At 47.7% G+C, this 22,629-nt stretch overlaps 1 protein-coding gene across 1 annotated transcript in view; it reads right to left on the bottom strand.

The window, feature by feature from the left end:
* lck (LCK proto-oncogene, Src family tyrosine kinase) overlaps positions 1-15,879 on the bottom strand; it is a 39,206-nt gene extending 23,327 nt beyond the window's left edge. Inside the window, exons 1-4 of the mRNA XM_055656670.1 lie at positions 15,375-15,879; positions 3,942-4,054; positions 1,155-1,224; positions 123-216 (exon numbers count right to left, since the gene is read on the bottom strand). Of these exons, the coding sequence (XP_055512645.1) occupies positions 123-216; positions 1,155-1,224; positions 3,942-4,049 (272 nt within the window). The 5' untranslated portion in view covers positions 4,050-4,054; positions 15,375-15,879. The remainder of the gene's footprint in view (positions 1-122; positions 217-1,154; positions 1,225-3,941; positions 4,055-15,374) is intronic.
* Positions 15,880-22,629: the final 6,750 nt, after the last annotated feature.

Here is a 22,629-nt window from a genome sequence, read left to right as displayed (position 1 = left end):
CTCTTCCTGTTTCAAGGAACTGCAGTAATGTTTACAATCCCTCCTCACGTTCTACGCCTTGTTCCTCAGTCAGAGTGCTGGCTGCTGTAATCTCAGCGTGGCGTCTGCCCGACACAACTCACCGACTCGTCACCTTTATCTGGTCGCCTTTCTTCAACTCCAGGTCATCCTGATGTTGTCGTTCGTAGTTGTATAAGGCGACAAACAGATCATCAGCTGAAAACATACAGAAGAGTGAACGGCCTGGATAGAGTGGATGTGGAGAGGATGTTTCCACTAGTGGGAGAGTCTAGGACCAGAGGGCACAGCCTCAGAATTAAAGGACATTCCTTCAGGAAGGAGATGAGAAGAAATTAATGTTTTCAGAGGGGCGGTGAATCTGTGGGATTCTTTGCCACAGACGGCTGTGGAGGCTAAATCAGTGGATATTTTGAAAGCAGAGATAGATTCTTGATTAGTACAGGTGTCAGGGGTTATGGGGAGAAGGCAGGAGAATGGGGTTAGGAGGGAGAGATAGATCAACCATGATTGAATGGTGGAGTAGACTTGATGTGCTCCTGTTACTTATGACGTTATGAAATGAATCAAAGCAGCCCAGATCATGAGCAAGGTCATTCATTTATTGGAGGATACGGTCCAGACAAGCCAACTACAGATGCTGGTTTACAACAAGGATGGACACAAAATGCTGGAACCAGCAGGGGACACTGATAAACTTTGTCCTTTATGTGGCAACCCTTTGCATACTTTGTGACTCATCACTGACTCATCGCTGTGAGAATATGAAATATTCATTCATACATTTACTCATTATACATTAATTCATTCATTAATTCACTCATTAATTCACTCATTCATTCACTCATTCACTCACTCATTCACTCACTCACTCATTAATTCATTCATGCATTCACTCATTCATTCATTCACTCACTCATCCATTCACTCACTCATTCATTCATTCACTCACTCATTCATTCACTCAATCATTCATTCACTCAATCATTCATTCATTCTATCATTCATCATTCACTCATGCATTAATTCACTCATCGTTAATTCACTCACTCACTCACTCATAATTCACCCACCTGCTTCATTCACGCCAGGATCGCACGGCCATGCTGGTTACGACCGGCCTGGTGATAACTTACCCGGAAAGGGAGAGGTGGGTGGAGAATGATGCTCATATTCCACCAAGGGATCTCGAACTTCTGGATAGTTCTAGAGTAAAATGGAAAGCAGTGATAGCCTGTGTAGTGCCACATTGAGCTTCACCATATGTTACTGAAGGAAGTAGAGATATTGTTCTCGGGCAGCCACTGTTGTGGATCTGTTCGATGGGAACAAACATGTTGGCAATCTCCATTCTTTCAAACTCTCCCAGTAAAGTCTATTCAGTTCTATAGAAAAGCCCAGGTCGTTTTGACTCCATGCTGATGGGTAGAATCTTCCAGAACTGGACGTTCCTTCGTAAACTTCATCCCGAACCTCTCCTGTGTCTGTAGACCCTTTTCACACGACACAGAGCCAGTCTGTTACAGCATGGAAACAGGCCCTTCGGCCCAACTTGTTCATGCCATCCATGACATCCCATCTAAACCTGCCCCAATTGCCTGCATTTGGCCCATATCCCTCTAAACATTCAAGGACATGGTGTACGGGCGTAACTCAACAGGTCAGACAGCATCTCTGGAGGACATATGATGATAGATGACGTTTTGGGTCAGAATCTTTCTTCAGTCAGAAGAAGTGTCCTGATATGAAACATAGTTGTCCATGTTCTCCACAGATGCTGCCTGACCCGCTGAGTTACTCCAGCACTCTGTGAAACGTCGCCTATCCATGTTCTCCATAGATGCTGCCTGACCCGCTGAGTTACTCCAGCACTCTGTGAAACGTCGCCTATCCATGTTCTCCACAGATGCTGCCTGATCCGCTGAGTTATGGTGCAGCAGCATCTATGGAGCTAAGGAAATAGGCAACTTTTCGGGCTGAAACCCTGGAAATAGGCAACGTTTCTCCACCCACGGGTTTCGGTGAAACGTTGCACCTAGCTCCACAGATTCTGCATGACCCGCTGAGTTACTCCCAGCACTCTGTGTAACGTCACCTATCCATGTTCTCCACAGATGCTGCCTGACCCGCTGAGTTACTCCAGCACTCTGTGAAACGTCACCTATCCATGTTCTCCACAGATGCTGCCTGACCCGCTGAGTTACTCCAGCACTCTGCATTTACTGGGCTTGGGTTTGGTTATCCTGCTACAGAAAAGTTGCCATAACGTTATATACTGATGACAGGTCTCCACTCAACCTCCACGCTCCAGAGAAAACAATCCCAGTTTGTCCAATCCCTCCCTCTAGCTGATACTCCCTAAATCAGGCATCATTCTGGTAAATCCCTTCTTTCCAAAGCCTCCACATTCTTCCTGTAATTGGACAACTTGAATGTAGAATTGGACGAAATGCCTGTGGCAGTAGATGACCCTTCGGCCCAATGCTTCTGTACTATCTGGTGACAGAGGGAGCTGCTCTATTGTGGGTCTGAGCACCAGAGGCATCACTGGTCACTGCACCAGAGGCATCACTGGTCACTGCACCAGAGGCACCACTGGTCACTGCACCAGAGGCATCACTGGTCACTGCACCAGAAGGCATCACTGGTCACTGCACCAGAGGCACCACTGGTCACTGCGCCAGAGGCAACACTGGTCACTGCACCAGAGGCATCACTGGTCACTGCACCAGAGGCACCACTGGTCACTGCACCAGAGGCATCACTGGTCACTGCACCAGAAGCACCACTGGTCACTGCACCAGAGGCACCACTGGTCACTGCATCAGAGGCACCACTGGTCACTGCATCAGAGGTCATCACTGGTCACTGCACCAGAGGCACCACTGGTCACTGCATCCAGCACTGTGTAAATGCCCCAGTGCTTGGCTTTGATACAGAGGCAGCTCTGGGAAACACCACCTTGGGGTCTGATGGGAAAGGAGTTAAAGATTAACTGAAGGCATTGCAGGCTGGCACCAGCTGGTTTACAGTCACTGTGTTACTCCAGCACTCTGTGTCTGCTTCTGTAAACCAGCACCTGCAGTTCCTTGTTTCCTCATTCTTCACTCAAAGCTGACTACACGGGATATTGTAGGGGTGAGTAGGTTGCCATCTCTGCACCAATGCCCCTGGAACATCGCCCCCTCTGTAGGGGTGAGTGGGTTGCCTTCTCTTCACCAATGCCCCTGGAACATCGCCACCTCTGTAGGGGTAAGTAGGTTGCCTTGTCTTCACCAATGCCCCTGGGACATCACCCCCTCTGTAGGGGTGAGTAGGTTGCCTTCTCTGCACCAATGCCCCTGGAACATCACCCCCTCTGCCCTCATTTTGCTTTTAGCTTCTCATTTCAACTCCTCTCTTTTACAGACTTCACCTTGTGGTCAGATCCTACCTAATGGGAGAGGGAAGAGTGGGCCCAAATGTGGGACTAGTTTAGATCAGCATGTTGGTTGGCATGGGTGAGTTGGGCCGAGGCATGTTACTGTGATGCAGCTTAGCCCACAGACACAACATGGAAACAGGCCCTTCAGCCCACCGAGTCCATGCTGACCATCGAACACTAGTTCCATGTTATCCCACTTCCTCATCCACTCCCTACACACTAGGGGGTCAATTGACCTACAAACCTGCCCGGCTTTGGGATGTGGGAGGAAACCGGAGCACCCGGAGGAAACCCACGTGGTCACATGGAGAACGTGCAAACTCCGTACAGACAGCACTCGAGGTCAGGAACGAACCCGGGTGTCTGGAGCTGCGAGGCAGTGGCACTACCCGCTGCACCACCACTCTACCTCTGGAGCATCCTGTCAATCACCAGGACATTGAAAGATATCCCTGTGTGATGAATCTGATTGTCACCCAGGTGCAAGGAGGAGACTCACTTGTTGCTGATACTGCTTCTGTTCATGCTCATACTCCAGCTTGCATTGTTCACACATGTCCTCAATCCAGTTGTCCTCATCATAATCCGAACTGCAGCTGCAGCCCATGGTTGCTGGAAAACAAACAGAGCCAACAACTTCAACCACAGAGACTAACGTCTTCCCTGAGGTTATGCTTCACACCTGCAGGTGTGTACTGATGCTCCCCTCACTCACTGCTCTGCGCAGTCACTTTAGTTTAGTTTACAGGACAGGAACAGGCCCTTCGGCCCACCGAGTCCATGCTGACCAGCGACCCCTGCACACAACACTATCCTACATCCACCAGGGACAATTTACAATTTTACCCAAGCCAATTAATCCACAAACCTGTACGTCTTTGGAGTGTGAGAGGAAACCAGAGCACCCGGAGAAAACCCACGCAGGTCACGGGGAGAACGTGCAAACTCCGTACAGACAGCACCCGTAGTCGGGATGGAACCCGGGTCCCTGGCTCCATGCCAGCTAAACCCTCTTGATGTGAAGGGATTACCACTGCCCCTGTTACACGTTCCGTTGTCTTGCTTGTCAGGAACTGGAGTCACTTGCATCTAACAATGTTGCACAGTTCATCATTCACAACAGTATCCGTTACTCTGAGTGACAAAGGGTGTTTATTTGGAGGATTTTTACATCAGCATTGATCAAGGTTTCAGAGGGATATGGGTTGAATGCAGGTGAATGGGACTTGTTTATCTGGGGCACATTGGTTGGAATGCAAACGCTGGGCTGAAGGGCCTGTTTCCATGCTGTACTCCTCTACGGCAGTGCCCAATGGGCCTAGAACTTCAGTCTTCCAAAATTTGTTATTTACCAACGTGAGGAAAGTACTGATGAGGTTTATTGCCTTAACAGATTAACAATTCCTCTCTCCACAGAAGCTGCCCGACCTGCTGAGTATTTGTTTTATCTCCAGCATCTTGTAGGATTTTGACGTATGGACAATTTCTTGTTTCCTTTACATGAACCTGGCTACACACATCCATGGTACCACTCGGCCCATCCACTCTATCCTAGCCCTGTTCTCCACCGTAAGTATCCAGCATCATTGCCGCTCGGATGGGAACGTTGCAAGGTTTGGCTCACTCTCTGCACAGTTGGGGTACAACGTATCATTGTATTCAGGCAACTGAACCATCCTACTGCAACCAGACAGTGGGCTTGTGCTACTATCTACCCCACCAGGGACTGTTGGACTATCCTTGATCGGACTTTACTGGCTTTACCTTGCACTAAACGTTATTCCCTTATCATGTATCTGTACACTGTGGACGGCTCGATTGTAATCATGTGTTGGCTTTCCTTGACTGGTTAGCGTGCAACACTGTACCTCACTACACGTGACAATAAACTGAACTGAAGTCGCATTGGCCAGGGTCCAGATTTAGCCTGATGTGACACGTTAAGCTGCAGCATCATGTGAACATGCTTATTCCGGGTGAAAACACGCAGAGGCTGCACGGTTCACATGTTTAGGTCACATTCTGCCGCAGACTCTCACACATTCCCAGAGATGATTTTATTGCTCAGCTGAAACTAATAGAAGAGGTATTTGTGGAACTGTGCACCATGCCACTGGGAAACATATTTCCCTGGGTAGCTGTCTACAGAGTCACAGAACTGTACAGCATGGAAACAGGCCCTTCAGCCCACTTTGCCGACCAAGTTGCCTACTGGGCTAGTCCCAATGCCTGTATTCAGCTCATAGTCCTCTAAACCCTTCCTATCCGTCTGTATCCGTCCAAATGTCTATCTAAAAGTTGTAATTGTATCTACAGCTTCCTCTGGCAGCTCATTCCAGATACGGACTACACTCCGAGTGAAAAAGTTGCCCCTGAGGTCCCTATTAAATCTCTCCACCCTCTCACCTTAAACCTGTGCCCTCTGCTTTTAGAATCCTCTACCGGACTCAAACCTTTCTCCGTTAAAATATTGTAAATTAATCTTGTAAGATTATCAAGGAGACAATGTTTCTGTTTTCCTTTGACATTTTCATCTGCTTGTGATGTTATCATCACCTCACGCACTAATTCTACCATGGAATGTCCGTGACTAACGTGTTTGGTTCAACAGAAGAGAAAGTGATCCGTGCAAAATAACCTTTCAAACAAAACCACCCTCTGGTGAAGCAACAACAACAAATCAGTATTCATTCTATTAAATAAAACCTCAGGTTATAAAAACACACATATCTGAGTTTTATATCACTGAGTGCAAATATTCAATTCACTGGCCAAGAACTTTGCCAAAAGTAAGAAGTGACTGAAGAAGGTTCCGGAACTGAATCGTCACCTATCCATGTTCTCCACAGATGCTGCCTGACCCGCTGAGTTACTCCAGCACTCTGTGAAACGTCACCTATCCATGTTCTCCACAGATGCTGCCTGACCCAGAGTTACTCCAGCACTCTGTGAAACGTCACCTATCCATGTTCTCCACAGATGCTGCCTGACCCACTGAGTTACTCCAGCACTCTGTGAAACGTCACCTATCCATGTTCTCCACAGATGCTGCCTGACCCGCTGAGTTATGGTGCAGCAGCATCTATGGAGCAAAGGAAATAGGCAACGTTTCGGGCCGAAACCCTTCTGGAAATAGGCAACGTTTCGGGCCGAAACCCGGAAGGGTTTCGACCCGAAACGTTACCTATTTCCTTAGCTCCATAGATGCTGCTGCACCCGCTGAGTTACTCCAGCACTCTGTGAAACGTCACCTATCCATGTTCTCCACAGATGCTGCTGCAACTGCTGAGTTACTCCAGCACTCTGTGAAACGTCACCTATCCATGTTCTCCACAGATGCTGCCTGACCCAAAATGCTGGAGTACCTCAGTGGGACAGGCAGGCAGCATCTCTGGAAAGAAGGAATGAGTGATGTTTTGGGTGGAGACCCTTGTTCACACTGAAAGGGAAACTAGAGATACAGATATAGATGATGATGTAGAGAGATAAGGAACAAATGAATGAAAGAATAAGCAAGAAAGTAACAATGATAACGGAAAGCTGTTTGCTAGGTGAGAATGAGAAGCTGGTGTGACAGGTGGGAGAGGGATGGAGAGAGAGGGAATGCAGGGGTTACATGAAATTAGAGAAATCTATATTCATGCCCCTGGGCTGTAAGCTGCCCAAGCAAAATATAAGATGCTGTTCCTCCAATTTGCGTTTAGTCTCACTCTAACAATGGAGGAGACCTTGGACAGAAAGGTCTGTGTGGGAATGGGAAGGAGACAATACATGATCACAATCGAGTCGTTCACAGTGTATAGATCCATGATAAGGGAATAACGTTTAGTGCAAGGTAAAGCCAATAAAGTCCGATCAAGGATAGTCCAAGGGTCACTCACCACTTGGGTCGCTAACACATTCATCCTGGGATATACATTCGTCACAACACCGAGAGCAGCCCCCGTGACTCTGACAACTGCCTTGCTGCAAGAAGGAGGCAGAGCTGTCAATCTACCAGTGCAGCGGTGTTTTGTGGTGAGCATGTTGCTTGGTTTGTGTGTCACTGTGTGGTCAACCTGCACTGAAACAGTTTCCATGCTTTGGCCATTCTTTGAGGTTTTCATAACTCAAGAAGTATGACAAAGCTGTTCATAACTGTGGTTGTGTAAACTTTCCATGCAGGGGGTTGGTCAAACATCGGCAGTCATTAGAGCTCTACCCATGCGTCAGTCTGTGAAGCCCCCTGCCACCCCCACCCCACCCCCACTACCCCCCCACCCCCACCCCCACCGACCCCACCCCCACCCCACACTGTCACCCCCCCCCCCCCAGACACCCCCCCCCCCACCCCCACCCCTGCCACCCCCTGGTGCACTGGCAACAAGGCCACCATTGATTGTCCATCCCTGGACCAGTAGAGTGGGTGGAGTCACCTTGCTGATTGCTGTAATTCTTCCACTGAAGGTGGGCTGATGGGGAGGATGTCCCAGGATATCGGCTCGAGTGTCAGAGAGGACGTGGGGGGGGGGGGGGGGGGGGGGGGGCAAAGCTCCAGCTCACGATGGCTTGTGGCTTGGAAGGGAATATTTATCGGCCATTTACAAGGGACAAGGGAAATTCGACAAGGGAAACAAGGGAAATGATCAGATATGGGGCATCTGAGAGCTGACAGTATATCAGGGGCATCTGAGAGCTGACAGTATATCAGGGGCATCTGAGAGCTGACAGTATATCAGGGGCATCTGAGAGCTGACAGTATATCAGGGGCATCTGAGAGCTGACAGTATATCAGGGGCATCTGAGAGCTGACAGTATATCAGGGGCATCTGAGAGCTGACAGTATATCAGGGGCATCTGAGAGCTGACAGTATATCAGGGGCATCTGAGAGCTGACAGTATATCAGGGGCATCTGAGAGCTGCCAGTATATCAGGGGCAGTCTCTCTCAGCACATTGACTGACGCACTTGGTTTGAAGTACGTTCGGTCTTTATTGAGGAGGGAAATACTGTTGGATTCTCAGTAAAGGAAGTGGAACAGATTCAAGATGAACTAAACCTGTCATAGTGGAGGTGGGAGAAATTGTTGATAGATGTGGCATCGTTTATAATTGTAACGTTGACCCACATCCATCTGTCCGCCACTTACTCCAGACGTTTTCCAAGCAGCCGAGGAGTGTTTCACCCGACGCCGGAGTTTCAGCTTTCTGGCAAAGAGGGCCTGAAAACATCGGACTGGCTGCAGAGGCCACAATAGGGCCCGACCTCAGGTGATTCACAGAGGAAGAGGACGTCACTTTTTGATGCCTTTCCCCACAGTGGAAAATTTGATTTTGATGTGGGGGGGGGAGGGGAATGTTCATGTTGAATTCTCTGATGTCATTTTTCTGATTTTTAATTTTTCGATGGATGTACGGAAACTGAATTATTTATTTTATGTAAAGCACTTTGGTTTCAACGCGAGTTGATTTAAAACTTACTAACACTGTCCATACTGATGGGAAACACAATACCTGGTTCTGGGGGTTGGATCACAGCTCATGGCACGGAGTAAAGATTGAAATTGTGGGTGTTGGCCACAAATGTCACGACATCGACAGAAACGGGAACAAGATCCACAAAGTACTGGAGGAACCCAGCGGGTCAGGCAGCATAGAAACATAGAAACATAGACAATAGGTGCAGGAGTAGAGGCCATTCGGCCCTTCGAGCCTGCACCGCCATTCAATATGATCATGGCTGATCATCCAACTCAGTATCCCATACCTGCCTTCTCTCCATACCCCCTGATCCCTTTAGCCACAAGGGCCACATCTAACTCCCTCTTAAATATAGCCAATGAACTGTGTCCTCAACTACCTTCTGTGGCAGAGAATTCCACAGATTCACCACTCTCTGTATGAAAAATGTTTTTCTCATCTCGGTCCTAAAGGATTTCCCCCTTATCCTTAAACTGTGACCCCTTGTTCTGGACTTCCCCAACATCGGGAACAATCTTCCTGCATCTAGCCTGTCCAAACCCTTAAGAATTTTGTAAGTTTCTATAAGATCCCCCCTCAATCTTCTAAATTCTAGCGAGTACAAGCCAAGTCTATCCAGTCTTTCTTCATGTGAAAGTCCTGACATCCCAGGAATCAGTCTGGTGAACCTTCTTTGTACTCTCTCTATGGCAAGAATGTCTTTCCTCAGATTAGGAGACCAAAGCTGTACGCATCCGTGGGGGGAATGGACAGATGATGTTTCGGGTTGGGACCCTCCCTCTCTCTCTCCGTGTCTACAGATATGCGGTGCGATGGAGGGATGGGGGAACTGAACATGTTTTGCTCCTGATCAAAGAATGTCCAGCAACGGTACGTCAGTCAACTACACCTGGGTAAAGATACAAATCATGAAAGCACAACCCACCAGATTCAGGAATAGCTACTTCCCCCTGCTTTCATACTCTTGAATGCATCTTTCATATGCTATGGATGTAATCCCAATCCTCCAATCTACCTCACTGCAGCTCTTGCACTTTTATATCTGCACTTTATCTGTAGCTGTACCTCTATATTCTCCACTCTGTTCCCTTTCTCTCTGCTGTATGATTTAGATCTAGACAATAGACAATAGATCTACTCAATCATGGTATGATTTACCTGGGTGGCTTGCAACATAGCTTTCATTGTATCTCAGTGCACTTGACAATGATAAACCGACACTGACACCGATACCGACACCGACACCGACACTGACACCGACACCGACACTGACACTAATACTGATACCGACACTGATACCAACACCAACACCAACACTAACACCAACACTGACACCGACACAGATACCGACACCGATACTGACACTGACACCGACACTGACACTGATACCGACACCGACACCAACACTGACACCAACCGACCGACACCGACACCGACACTGATACCGACACCAACCGACACTGATACAAACACCAACACCAATACTAATACTGATACCGACACCAACCAACACCGATACCGACACACCAATACCGACACCAATAGACACCGGCCAAAAGTGACCTATGATTCCACACTGACAAGATTGATATGACTATACCGAATATACGACTACACACTGGAACCCACATACCACCGATACTAATACTGATATCGATACCAGATACCGACACAATAGCACATACAGATTACCGACTAGGTCTGTACCTCAGGCTTAGAGGAAATGCGATCTTTCCACCTTCCATGATAAAACAAATCTTCACTGCCACACTTGGATGACTAGTAAGTCAGGACAATAATACATTCAGTCTGGAGAAAGGTCTCGACCCAAAAAAAACGTCACCCATTCCTTCCCTCCAGAGATGCTGCCTGACCCGCATTTTGTGTCCAAATCAGGAGAAATGTTGGCGGCTGAATTTTTGTTGATGGTTTTGTAAAAAATTGACCAAAAAAAAAAGCAAAGTCTTTCGTCAGAATATGGTGAATCTGTGGAACTCATCGCCACAGAGGGCTGTGGAGGACAAGTCAGTGGATATATTAAGGCAGAGATAGACAAATTCTTGATTAGAACGGGTGTCAAGGGTTAAGTGGGAGAAGGCAGGAAAATGGGATTAGGAGGCAGGGATCAGCCATGATTGAATGGTGGAGTAGACGCGATGGGCCGAATGGTCTAATTCTGCTCCTATAACTTGTGAACTTGTGAAATATGTTTAAACCAAAAGCTGAATAAGAAATATAGCATGCCAAAATAATTCCTAGTGTAGACACAATGTGGATGTTCTCACGGTACTTTACACTTTGATCTTTAACTCCAACAAACAGTAAATGCAACGTTCCCAGTTGGAGATACCAGGATGTTTGGAGCCTGGAGCAACTAAACTACAATCCACAGGCCATGTGGGAAAATCATTACTCATCTTCAGCACCGGGTTATTTGCACAATTCTGCTTGAACCAACACTGGGCAAATCCTCGCGGTTTCAAAATGATTTAAAAATGTTTGCTGTGGGATTGTGAATATCACACTGGGTGCCGGTGAGATTGTGTTTAGCCAACCCTCAATGATGTGTGGTGACATTACCCCAGTCCCTCTACACACGTCTGTGTGTGTCCCGGTGAAGTCTATGTGATGCAGGGCGGTGCAGCGAGTAGAGCTGCTGCCGCACAGCGCCAGAGACCCGGGTTCCATCCTGACTACGGGTGCTGTCTGTACGGAGTTTGCACGTTCTCCCCGTGAGCTGCGTGGGTTTGCCCCGGATATCCGGTTTCCTCCCACACTCTAAAGACGTGCAGGTTTGTAGGTTAATTGGCTGTTGGCACGGACTCGATGGGCCGAAGGGCCTGTTTCTGGGCTCCATCTTTAACCTAAACTAATAAAAACTATTCACGAGATTTAAAAACTCTTAGAATTATCAAATTTAACTATTTTTTCAAGCAAGTTAGTTTCTGTAATTCACTGGAAAGAACCTTCTCGTGGTGTGGAGCTGAAACTGCCCATGTTTCCATATTTGTCTATCACAAGTGTTGTGTGTCTGGAATGTTCCAATTGTCACAGATCATGCTCCAATCAGTGAGACAGCAATGTATGTATGTATCAACCAACAGAGAAACGTATACAACATAGAACAGTGCAGTACAGGGTCAGGCCCTTCAGCCCACAATGTCCGTGTTAAACATTTAAATAAATCTCCAACTATGTATGTGATCCATATCCCTCCGTTCCCTGCATATCCATGTGCCTATATAAAAGCCTCTTAAACGCCACTATCACATCTGCCCCCACCCCCACCCCTGGCCGTGTGTTTCAGGCCCCCAACACCCTCTGTGTACAAAACCTGTCCCGCACAAATGTGTCCATCTTATGTTTAAACTCTGCCTTCCAGTGTTTGACATTTCCACAATGGGGATAAAGGTTCTGACTAAACCTTTCATACAACCCGACCTCGACCTCGACCAGGTCTCCACCCAAATGTCAGTGAAGCCACCTCACCGTTACGGAGCATTGGTTTAATAAAAACATTGCAGTATACTCTGTGTTTCAGCATCATTTTTAGATTTTACTATTTGTTATTTAATTCTCAAGTTGATGAAATCTTCCCCCAGCCACGGCCCAACTATCGCAACGTTTTTCTGACAAGATTCAAATCTTCAGCACAAACTTCCTCAACCGACTGTCGTCCATTTTCTGCTAGTTTTCTTACAGCACCGAGCCTCACTCACTGCGCGAGTGCCACCATCTTCACTGATCCACGTCGCTTCCTGGTCCGCAGATACTCCAGTCTTAAATGGATCTCGACCCGAAGCGTCACCCATTCCTTCTCTCCAGAGATGCTGCCTGTCCCGCTGAGTTACTCCGGCATTTTGTGTCTGTCTTCAGTCTTATATGGGTCCTGTTCTGATCCACCTACCACACCATGGTTCCTGCCTCTACCCTGGCCACCACTCAATGTTCCTCCAGGCCTGGGTCCTTCCACAGTCCCTTCATCCCATCAATGGCGACACCACATTCACTCGTTTGAGTTCCAAACTCTCTCAGTCACTCCAACTTTCCCATCTTCACCTCCCTTCCCTAAACCAATGCTTTGCCCAAGATCCAAAACTGTTTTCTTGTGTTTTTATTTTTGTCAAGTGTCAACTCTTTGTCTCCTCCATCACTGTGAAGGGGCCAAGAGATGTCAACATTACTGCCACTAAATAGATGCTATTGTTCAGACAGTCAACCATCAAATAAACTCCTCAAAACATCACTCGCAAGGTGAAGTTTAACATCCTTCATTTTCTACCCAGTTTGGGATTATGATACAGATTCTAAAACCAAGTACTCTTGTTCAAACTGCAAAATAGACACAAAATGCTGGAGTAAAAACGGGACAGGCAGCATCTCTGGAGAGAATGAATGGGTGATGTTTTGGGTTGAGACCCTTCTTCAGACTGCAGTTGTTCAAACTGCAATGGAAGGTATTTATACCTTTATAATCTAAAGTATAGTCTAAATCGTCCTGTAAACTGGGTCATTGCATTGGTGAGTGAGTGCAGGAATCACAGTCTCTTCTGGATTGGACCTAACCAAACCATGCCTGGACCTGGTGTGAACCAGGAATGAGCCAAGACTAGCAAAGTCCAGGAAGATCTGGATAGCGGGTTCTCCAAAATGTGAGGTTATCCACTTTGGTGACAAGAACAGGAAGGCAGATTATTTTCTGAATGGTATCAAGTTGGGAAAAGGGGAAGTACAATGAGATCTGGGTGTCCTTGTACGTCAGTCATTGAAAGTAAACATGCAGGTACTGCAGGCAGTGAAGAAAGCTAATGGCATGTTGACCTTCATAACAAGAGGAGTCGTGTATAGGAGTAAAGAGGTCATTCTACAGTTGTACAGGGCCCTAGTGAGACCACACCTGGAGTATTGTGTGCAGTTTTGGTCTCCAAATTTGAGGAAGGACATTCTTGCTGTTGAGGGAGTGCAGCGTAGGTTCATGAGATTAATTCCCGGGATGGTGGGACTGTCATATGTTAAAAGAATGGAGTGACTGGGCTTGTGTACACTGGGATTTAGAAGGATGAGAGGGGATCTTATTGAAACATATAAGATTATTAAGGAATTGGACACGCTAGAGGCAGGAAACATGTTCAGGATGTTGAGGGAGTCCAGAACCAGGGGCCATAGTTTATGAATAAGGGGTAGGCCATTTAGAACAGGGATGAGGAAAAACGTTTTCACCCAGAGAGATGTGAATCTGTGGGATTCTCTGCCTCAGGAGGCAGTGGAGGCTAATTTTCTGGATGCTTTCAAGAGAGAGTTAGATATAGCTCTTAAAGATAGCGGAGTTAAGGGATATGGGGAGAAGGCAGGAACGGGGTACTGATTGTGGATGATCAGCCATGATCACATTGAATGGCGGTGCTGGCTCAAAGGGTCGAATGGCCTCCTACTCCTGCACCTATTGTCTATTGTAATTTCTGGAGTCTTTGACAAAACAAGACTATAACTGACGGAATGGAACACTCTAACCACCATGTATAGCGAAGCTTCACAAGAATAACTCTCTGCTAGGTAATGAACCTGCAACGCTGCAGTTAGGCACATTGCTCCTCTCCACATGACAATGAAACTCCTCTCTCTCTCTCTCTCTCTCTCTCATTGTTTTATGTGTAACTGCATAGTTACAGAGTGAAGCCTGTCCTGGAAACACAATAATGATCATAGATTTTTCTCGTCAACTAGGTGGAACCTGTAATATTTTCAGCTTGGATTAAAAGTGGTGACGATGTTTGATTTAGAATATTCTCCATGTTTGTCTCTACGGGGAAGCCATTTTCCTTCATCATTGGGTGATCTGGTGAAACACATTCCGATTTTAAACTTTACAACTCACCTGCGGTCCTGAAACTGGGAAAGTTTTCTCATTTCATTAAGTTGTATTAAAGGAAGAATTGTCAAAATCACAGTAATGAAATCTATGATCTAATGTTACTGGTTAATATGTTAATGTACGGGACAATTCAAAGAGTTTGAACGTCTGTATGTTCACTGAAAGATAATGTTATTGATGAGCAGGTTTTGTTTGGTGGATGTAGATGAATAACCGGCCTGCGTTGAAGTTTAGAATACTCTGGTGCATTGGTGGATGTGACTTGCTAACATGGTGGAAGGAAGTAGCAGAGAACAGGACTGGGGTAAATAACAGAGAGAAACTGGGGGAACAACATTTCCCAACTCCATGGACACTGTTGACACCATCCAAAACAACATGACATTCCTTCAACTAAATGCTGCAAGTGGAACACTGTACCTCGGTACAGGTGACTATAAACACCATTAAACCCAATGGATCAAGTGCCCAGATTGGGTCAGATACATCGAACTACAAAGATATTACCAGCTCCAGAAAAGACCAAAGCACACACTGACTAACATCCCTCATCACAGTGGAGAGAGCAGATTCACCACAGGGTCTACAAGAATGTATGTACCTTCGTATTGGCTTGTTGATGAAGTCTCCTCTACATGGTATGGATCACAACAGATGGTGAGAAGGTCCAGGCGTTGGTCCCAGCCAGGGCAGTGGTATGAAGCTTCAGTGAAGGAACACCATTGAGTTCATCTCCCTCCCTGTCTCCGTCCCACAAGATGCTGCTGCCGGTGGCTGCTTCACAGCGCCCTTCTCAGAGAGCAGCTTCACCTCAGGAAGAGAAGCTTTGTCTTCATCTGAGGAGGCATGCGGCCAGCAACCACTTCCTGTTGCAGTGAACAATGCCGAGCGACGGAGAAGGTTGCAAAGCCTGGTGCAGGTGCATGCCTCACCTCACGGGTACCGATACACGAGCACTCAGGCAGCTGCTGAAGGAGCAGGGAGCTGAGCAACAAATCGCCCGACAACTGGGGAACTCATTGCAGGACAATACCGAGTAACACAGTCCCCCAATACCCAGGCATCAATAACCCACATAGACACACGAGAAACTGCAGGGGCTGGAATCTTCAGCAAAAAACAAAGTGCTGGAGGAATCAGCATGTCAGGCAGCATCTGTGGGCAGGTGATAATTTGGATCAAGACCCTTCTTCAGACAGATTGGTGAAGGGGGAAGAAATCTGGAAGAGAGAGGTGGGGATGGAGGGGGGGGGGGGGGTGAAGCCAGGCATGTGATCTGTAATCACCCCCTCCCCTTCACCTATCTTCACCTATCACTTGCCAGACGGCTCTTTTCCAGCTTTCTACACCCCCCCCCCCACCTTCAGTAAGAAAAAGCAGACCTCACCTGAAACCTCACCTGAAACCTCACCTGAAACGTCACCTGTCCATTGCCTCCACACATGCTGCCTAACCCGCCAAGTTCCTCCAGCACTTTGTGTTTTGCACAAGTTGTACAAAGAGTGTGTGGGCACCAGGGGGCGCCACCCCCAGGTGTGGAGAGGGGTACCTGCCTGAGGCTGCCACTGGCTCTTGTAGAGAACTCGTTCCTTGTGGACAAGTTGAAATTCAATGCTGAGAATGTGGATGTGAAATAGACAATGTCCCTGACAATAAACTCTCTTGACTTGACTCCTGACTCTCCTCATGGACCATACACGTGTGTGTGCCACACTGTTTAGTTAGTTGTTGACTTTAGTTTAGTTTATTGTCACATCTATCGAGGTACAGTGAAGAGCCTTTGTTGCGTGCTCAGCAGCTAATCAGTGCTAACAAGAGTGTAGGAAGGAACTGCAGATGCTGGTTTAAACCGAAGATAGACACAATATGCTGGAGTAACTCAGCGGGACAGGCAGCGTCTCTGTAGAGAAGGAATGGGTAACGTTTCAGCTCGAGACCCTTCTTCAGACTGAACTAGTTAACAGGTCAGCCTCCGACAAATCACAAGTAACAAATTACTTTCTGAAACGTACGGCCCCATTCCCAAAGCACATAAATGCAGCCCAACTCTGGAGTTTTGTGCCAGTTCCTCATGCCTCTGGCGACCCAGTCTTGGCCCAGTGCTATCCGGCCCCTTTCTGTCATTGCCAAGGCTCATGGGTGAGAGTGTAGAACCATCACTTGTCATTGTGTGCCTGTCTGGGGCCTGAACACAGGTGTACGCTCCAGGTAAGTGTTCCAGGTGCTGAGATACCTAACCAATTTGTATCAATGCTAAATGCCTTTAGTTTCCACGCAGTGAAGCACAACATACAACTGTCCAGGTTATGGGCGGGTGGGTGGGCAGGCGGTTCTGGGGCCACAACTAGCTGTTGAATGTTGGCGAGGTGTAGTGGGCCTAACTCAATGAAACACCAGTGAAGGGAGGTGCCCACTTGATAATCCCAACGATATACTCTGCATGTTAACATGTGTGTAGCTTCCTGCATGTTGATGAATGTTTACTCAGCTTGGGAACAGGCCATTCAGCCCCTCCACAATGTGCCAGTCTTTACATTTCACTGGAGCCTCTTAGTTTTTAGTTTAGTTTAGAGATACAGCATGTAAACAGGCCCTTCGGCCCCTCACCGACCTGCGATCCCCGCACATTAACACCATCCCACACTAGGGACAATTATTCCAAGTCATTTAACCTACAGTGTGGGAGGAAGCTGAAGATCTCGGAGAAAAGCCACACAGGTCATGGGGAGAAAATACAAACTTCGTACAGACAGCACCCGTAGTCAGTATCGAACCCGGGTCCACACTCTCACCTCCACCCCCACCTAGCGTGAGGACGTTTACACTGATCTTCCTCGGGAAGCGCCGAATCTTCATTGATCAACTCCAGCTTCACTTCCCCAGAGCTGACAACTTGGCCTCTGCACCACTCATCGCAAAAGGGCGCAGCAGGTAGAGCTGCTGCCTTGCAGCGCCAGAGACCCGGGTTCCATCCCGACTATGGGTGCTGTCTGTGTGGAGTTTGCACGTTCTCCCCGTGACCTGCGTGGGTTTTCTCCGGGTGCTCCGGTTTCCTCCCACACTCCAAAGACGTGCAGGTTTGTACATTACTTGGCTTGATTAAATTGTAAATTGTCCCTAGTGTGTGTCGGATAGTGTTAGTATGCGGGGATCCCTCCCTCCATCCCTCAGCTTCCAAAAATACTTGAATAGAAAATGTGTAAATTACCAACACATTATTCTGCAATAAACATTCTGCAACTTGAGCTAAATGAAACTAAATGAACGCTATTGGTTTTGTTTTCCAGCAACTGGAACATTGACCTTGGAAGCTGAATAATGTTCAGGACACATGGCCAGTACACAGTGAGACTATAGTGGGTTTTACAGGAACCATTGACTCATTCAGTTATACCTTTGACAGTTCCGTTCTCACTGCCCAATAAAACCTGCGTTCAGACACGTCTCCCCTGCGATGATTCAGTTGCTCCCCACTCGCTCGAGTCTGCACCCCACCACAGTTTAATTCTTGTGGTTTCTTTGTCAGTAACTTAGCAGTCAGTCATTACGTGTTTGAGGTGGAGCTGGTGCAGGATGTAGGGAGGAGGACATTAACTCCATGTATGCAGGGGGGCTACGACTACATGTCTGAAACCTCCAGAGGAACGAGAGGCACCAGACACTGTAGCTGCTGCTGGAATTGATGTGACATTACTGAGGAGTGTGAAGGCTGAGCAGTGTTGCAGACGGCAGTCGATAGACAATAGGTGCAGGAGTAGGCCATTCGGCCCTTCGAGCCAGCATCCCCATTCAATGTGATCATGGCTGATCATCCACAATCTAGAAGGATCATGCTGCTATCATTATTTACAGCTGCTTTTTACAACCAGCTATGCAGAGATGATTTACAAGGATGTTGCCAGGACTCTAGGGCCTGAGCTACAGGGAGAGGTTGGGCAGGTTAGGACTTTATTCCTTGAAGCGCAGGAGGATGAGGGGTGATCTTACAGAGGGTATATGATCACGAGGGGATTAGATAGGGCAAATGCACAGACCCAGTGAGGGGGAGGAATCAAGAAGCAGAGGATTTAAGATGGGATGGGAGAGATTTAATAGGAACCCGGGGTATGCTCAGAAGGTAGTGGGTGTATGGAACGAGTTGCCAGAGGAAGTAGTTCAGGCAGGGTCTATAACAACATTTAAAATACATTTGGACAGGTACATGGATAGGAAAGGTTGAGAGGCATATGGGCCAAACTGAAGTAAATGGGATGAGGATAGATGGAGCATCTTGGTTGGCAGGGATAACTTGGGCCGAAGGGCCTGTTTGTGTACTGCATGGCTCCGTTTACTCTGAGCTTTCAGCCTCCACTCCCCCAGCCAAACCACCAGGAAATACAGCTGATGATAAGCCCCATGTGATGTAGCAAAGTGATCATAATGAACGATCGCCAGCTCTCGTGGGATATGTAGAATAAGCCGGAACGGAGTACTCAATTCAGCCATGATCATATTGAATGGCGGTGCTGGCTTGAAGGGCCGAATGGCCTCCTCCTGCATTTATTGTCGCTGTTTCTACATTTCTCCACTGGCACAAGTAGACACATTTGATGCAAAATCGTCTTCTTGTGCTCTTCTGATTTACGAGGTTTATCGATTTACACAACAAAGGTTCACGATAGCGCTAAGATTTTTCGTTATCTCACTCATCGTTATCCTGTGCTGCGGGTCCAACACGTTTCTTTCCGATTGGTAGTATATTGTAAAAGTTAGCGAGGTTTAAAAATCTTAAAGACCGTGCGTGCGTAGATCGATCGATCTCCAGTCCGGCCAGTCTGCGGAGCGTGGATTAGTCTCTTTTCCCGTCATTCCCCGGATGGTCCACCCCTTCCTGCACCATCGCATCTTTACTGGAGCTGAGGGAGGCTGCGGGTGGCCTGGGGAGGTCTCCAACCGGAAGCGGACCGGCCCAGCGTGGCCCGGAGTCAGAGTGTCCAGCGCCCGCTGTGAGTCCCAAACGTACCGCCATCCCAATGTCCAGCAGCTCCAGCCCCTTCCCCTCTGGTCCCCCTCGCTGGCTCCAGCCCCCCCCCCCCCCCAATGTGATACCCCCCTCTCCCCCATGGCTCTTCCCCCACCCCCACCCCCCACCCACATGCCGGCGTGACTACCTCCCTCTCTTCAATAGCTCTCCGCCCCCCCCTTCCCCCCAAATTTATCAGTGTGTCTCGACCAGAAACATCGTCTGTTCATTCATTCTCTCCATAGATGCTGCCTGAACCAATGAGTTCCTCCCGCACTTTGTTTTCTGCTCAAGATTCCAGAATCAGCAGTTTCTTGTGTCTCGTTTGTTAAAAATATTGTTCATTACCTTAAAAAAAAGTGAGCTTATCAGCAGAGGAACCAAATCTTTGTGAGAAAAGATGATGTGAAGTTTTCCATAACAGATGAGACAGTGTTCAGTTCAGCTTTTGATGTGCCATTCTGATTAGATGTTGTCTCTGTGTTTGACGTAGTCTAGTTCAAGTTACTACCTGCATCTATTGGGCATTGAAAGCTGCTTCTCAATCCGGGTTACAGGAGAGAATCATCTTTAGTTTAGTTTAGAGACACAGCACTGAAACAGGCCCTTTGGCCCATCAAGTCCATGCCGACCAGCGACCCCCGCATACTAACACTATCCTACATACACACATTAGGGACAATTTTACACTTATACCAAGCCAATTAACCTACAAACCTGTACGTCTTTGGAGTGTGGGAGGAAACCGGAGGCACCCGGAGAAAACCCACGCGGTCATGGGGAGAACGTGCAAACTCCGTACAGACAGCACCCGTAGTCGGGATGGAACCCGGGTTCTGTGACACTGTGAGGCAGCAGCACTACCCGCTGCGCCACCGTGCCGCCCATTGTTTAACTGTACTTGATCAAAACCACAGAAATATAGAAAGAGGCCCTTCAGCCCATCGTGTATCCGTTGACCTCTCTCTTGCTCTACCATGGTGCCATCACTTCCCTTCCAGGCATTAACCCAGTGAATGAACAGAGCTGGTTGTATATTTCACACATGCAAGCTAACAGTGCACAGTGCCTAACCTGTAGCTGCCACCGTTACTTTAACTCCCTGCCCTCCCGCTCCCAGCCACGGGGGAACAGTGCAGCCTTGTTTAGCAAAGTCTCTCAACACTTTGAGCAGTTTTATCACAGTCCTCGTGATATTATCGACCTTGAGAACATATTTTTAGATTCACTGATATCTCACAGCTTTGTTAAAATTCTTCGAACTCAAGTATGGAGTTCTCCCCGTGACCACATGAGTTTTCCCCGGGGCCCTGGTTTCCTCCCACACTCCAAAGATGTGTTGGTTTGTTGGTTAATTAGTTATGTAAAGATTGTAAATTATCCCCAGTTTGTAGGATAGTGTCATTGTATGGCAATCGCTGGGCGGTCTGGACTCGGTGGGCCGAATGGCCTGTTTCCATGCTGTATCTATAAACTAAACATGTGGCAGTACAGAACCAGGCCATTCGGCCCTTCCTTGTCCATTCCACCCAAGTTGTCATATTGGGCTGGTTCCACTCCTGCATTTGGCCCATTGCCCTCGAAACCCGGTCTGTCCATATACCGGTCCAAATGGGGTTTTAAATCAATCAACCTCTCCACTTCTACAACTTCTTCCAGCAGATCATTTCAGAAGACGTTCTACGCCTGCTAGCTTTAGAATCCCGGTAGGTTCAAACATTTGAGTGTACAAACCTGGGCCTTATCAAAACCTAATCATCAGTGGTAAAAAATCACATCTATTAAACTGCAAAATGTTTAAAATAGAGGAAGGAGTGAGAGTGTGGGGGTGTGGGTGTGTGGGGGTGTGTGTGGGTGTGTGTGGGTGTGTGTGTACGTGTGGTATGTGTGTGTGTATGTGTGGTGTGTGTAGTGTGTGTGTGCGCGTGGTGTGGGTGTGCGTGCATGTGCGTGTCTAGTGTGTGTGTGAGTGTGTGTGTGTGTGAGTGCGTGTGTGCATATATTTCATGCTCCAACACTTTTTCCTGCATCAACAAGGGCTGAATCACAAAGGTTTCCGTCCGAGCAGGAAACGTAGTTGATTGGAAGGGCCGGGGTTATTGGGTCGTTTTAATTCTGAAATGTTAAATTATATTTCCCCTCATAACAAAATGAAGACAGTTACACAATCGCATTACACATGAGGAAGTTTTTCTAAAGCTGTGGAGACATTTGGTGTTACAAATGCAGACTATGCCTCTGGGTCAAAGTGCAGGATGGATCCAAGATGATCCTAGTGACTGGAAGTAGAAAGAGGATGGTCCTTCATCAAAGCTGTACGTAGAGAGCAGACGGTTTCTTCCCAGAGTAGAAGTCAAAGGTTTAGGAGGGATCAGAGGAAGCATTTTGGCAACCACCTCGTCTCACCTGCGTCCACCTGTCTCACCTGTGTCCACCTGTCTCACCTGTGTCCACCTTGTCTCCACCTATCACGTGCGTAGTAGGAAGGAACTGCAGATGCTGGTTTAAATCAAAGATAGACACAAAATGCTGGAGTAACTCAGCGGGACAGGCAGCACATGTGGAGAGAAGGAATGGGTCAGTCTGAAGAAGGGTCTCGACCCGAAACATCACCCATTCCTACCGTTCAGAGATGCTGCCTGCCCCGCTGAGTTACGCCAACATTCTGTGTCTATCTTCAGTGTAAACCAGCATCTGCAGTTCCTGCCTACACTGCTGGCTTTACATCCTGCTATGTTCTGCCTGCACCCTCTGGCCACTGGGAGGTCCATGATACAATCTCACAGTCGAGAGCCCATTGCACCTCCCCATGTCCCACCCACATTGTAGAAACAAGATAGACACAAAAAGCTGG

This window comes from Leucoraja erinacea, chromosome 26 (assembly GCF_028641065.1).
Source record: "Leucoraja erinacea ecotype New England chromosome 26, Leri_hhj_1, whole genome shotgun sequence".
NCBI classification, from domain to species: Eukaryota; Metazoa; Chordata; class Chondrichthyes; order Rajiformes; family Rajidae; genus Leucoraja; species Leucoraja erinaceus.
This window is presented reverse-complemented; position numbering and strand designations above follow the sequence as displayed.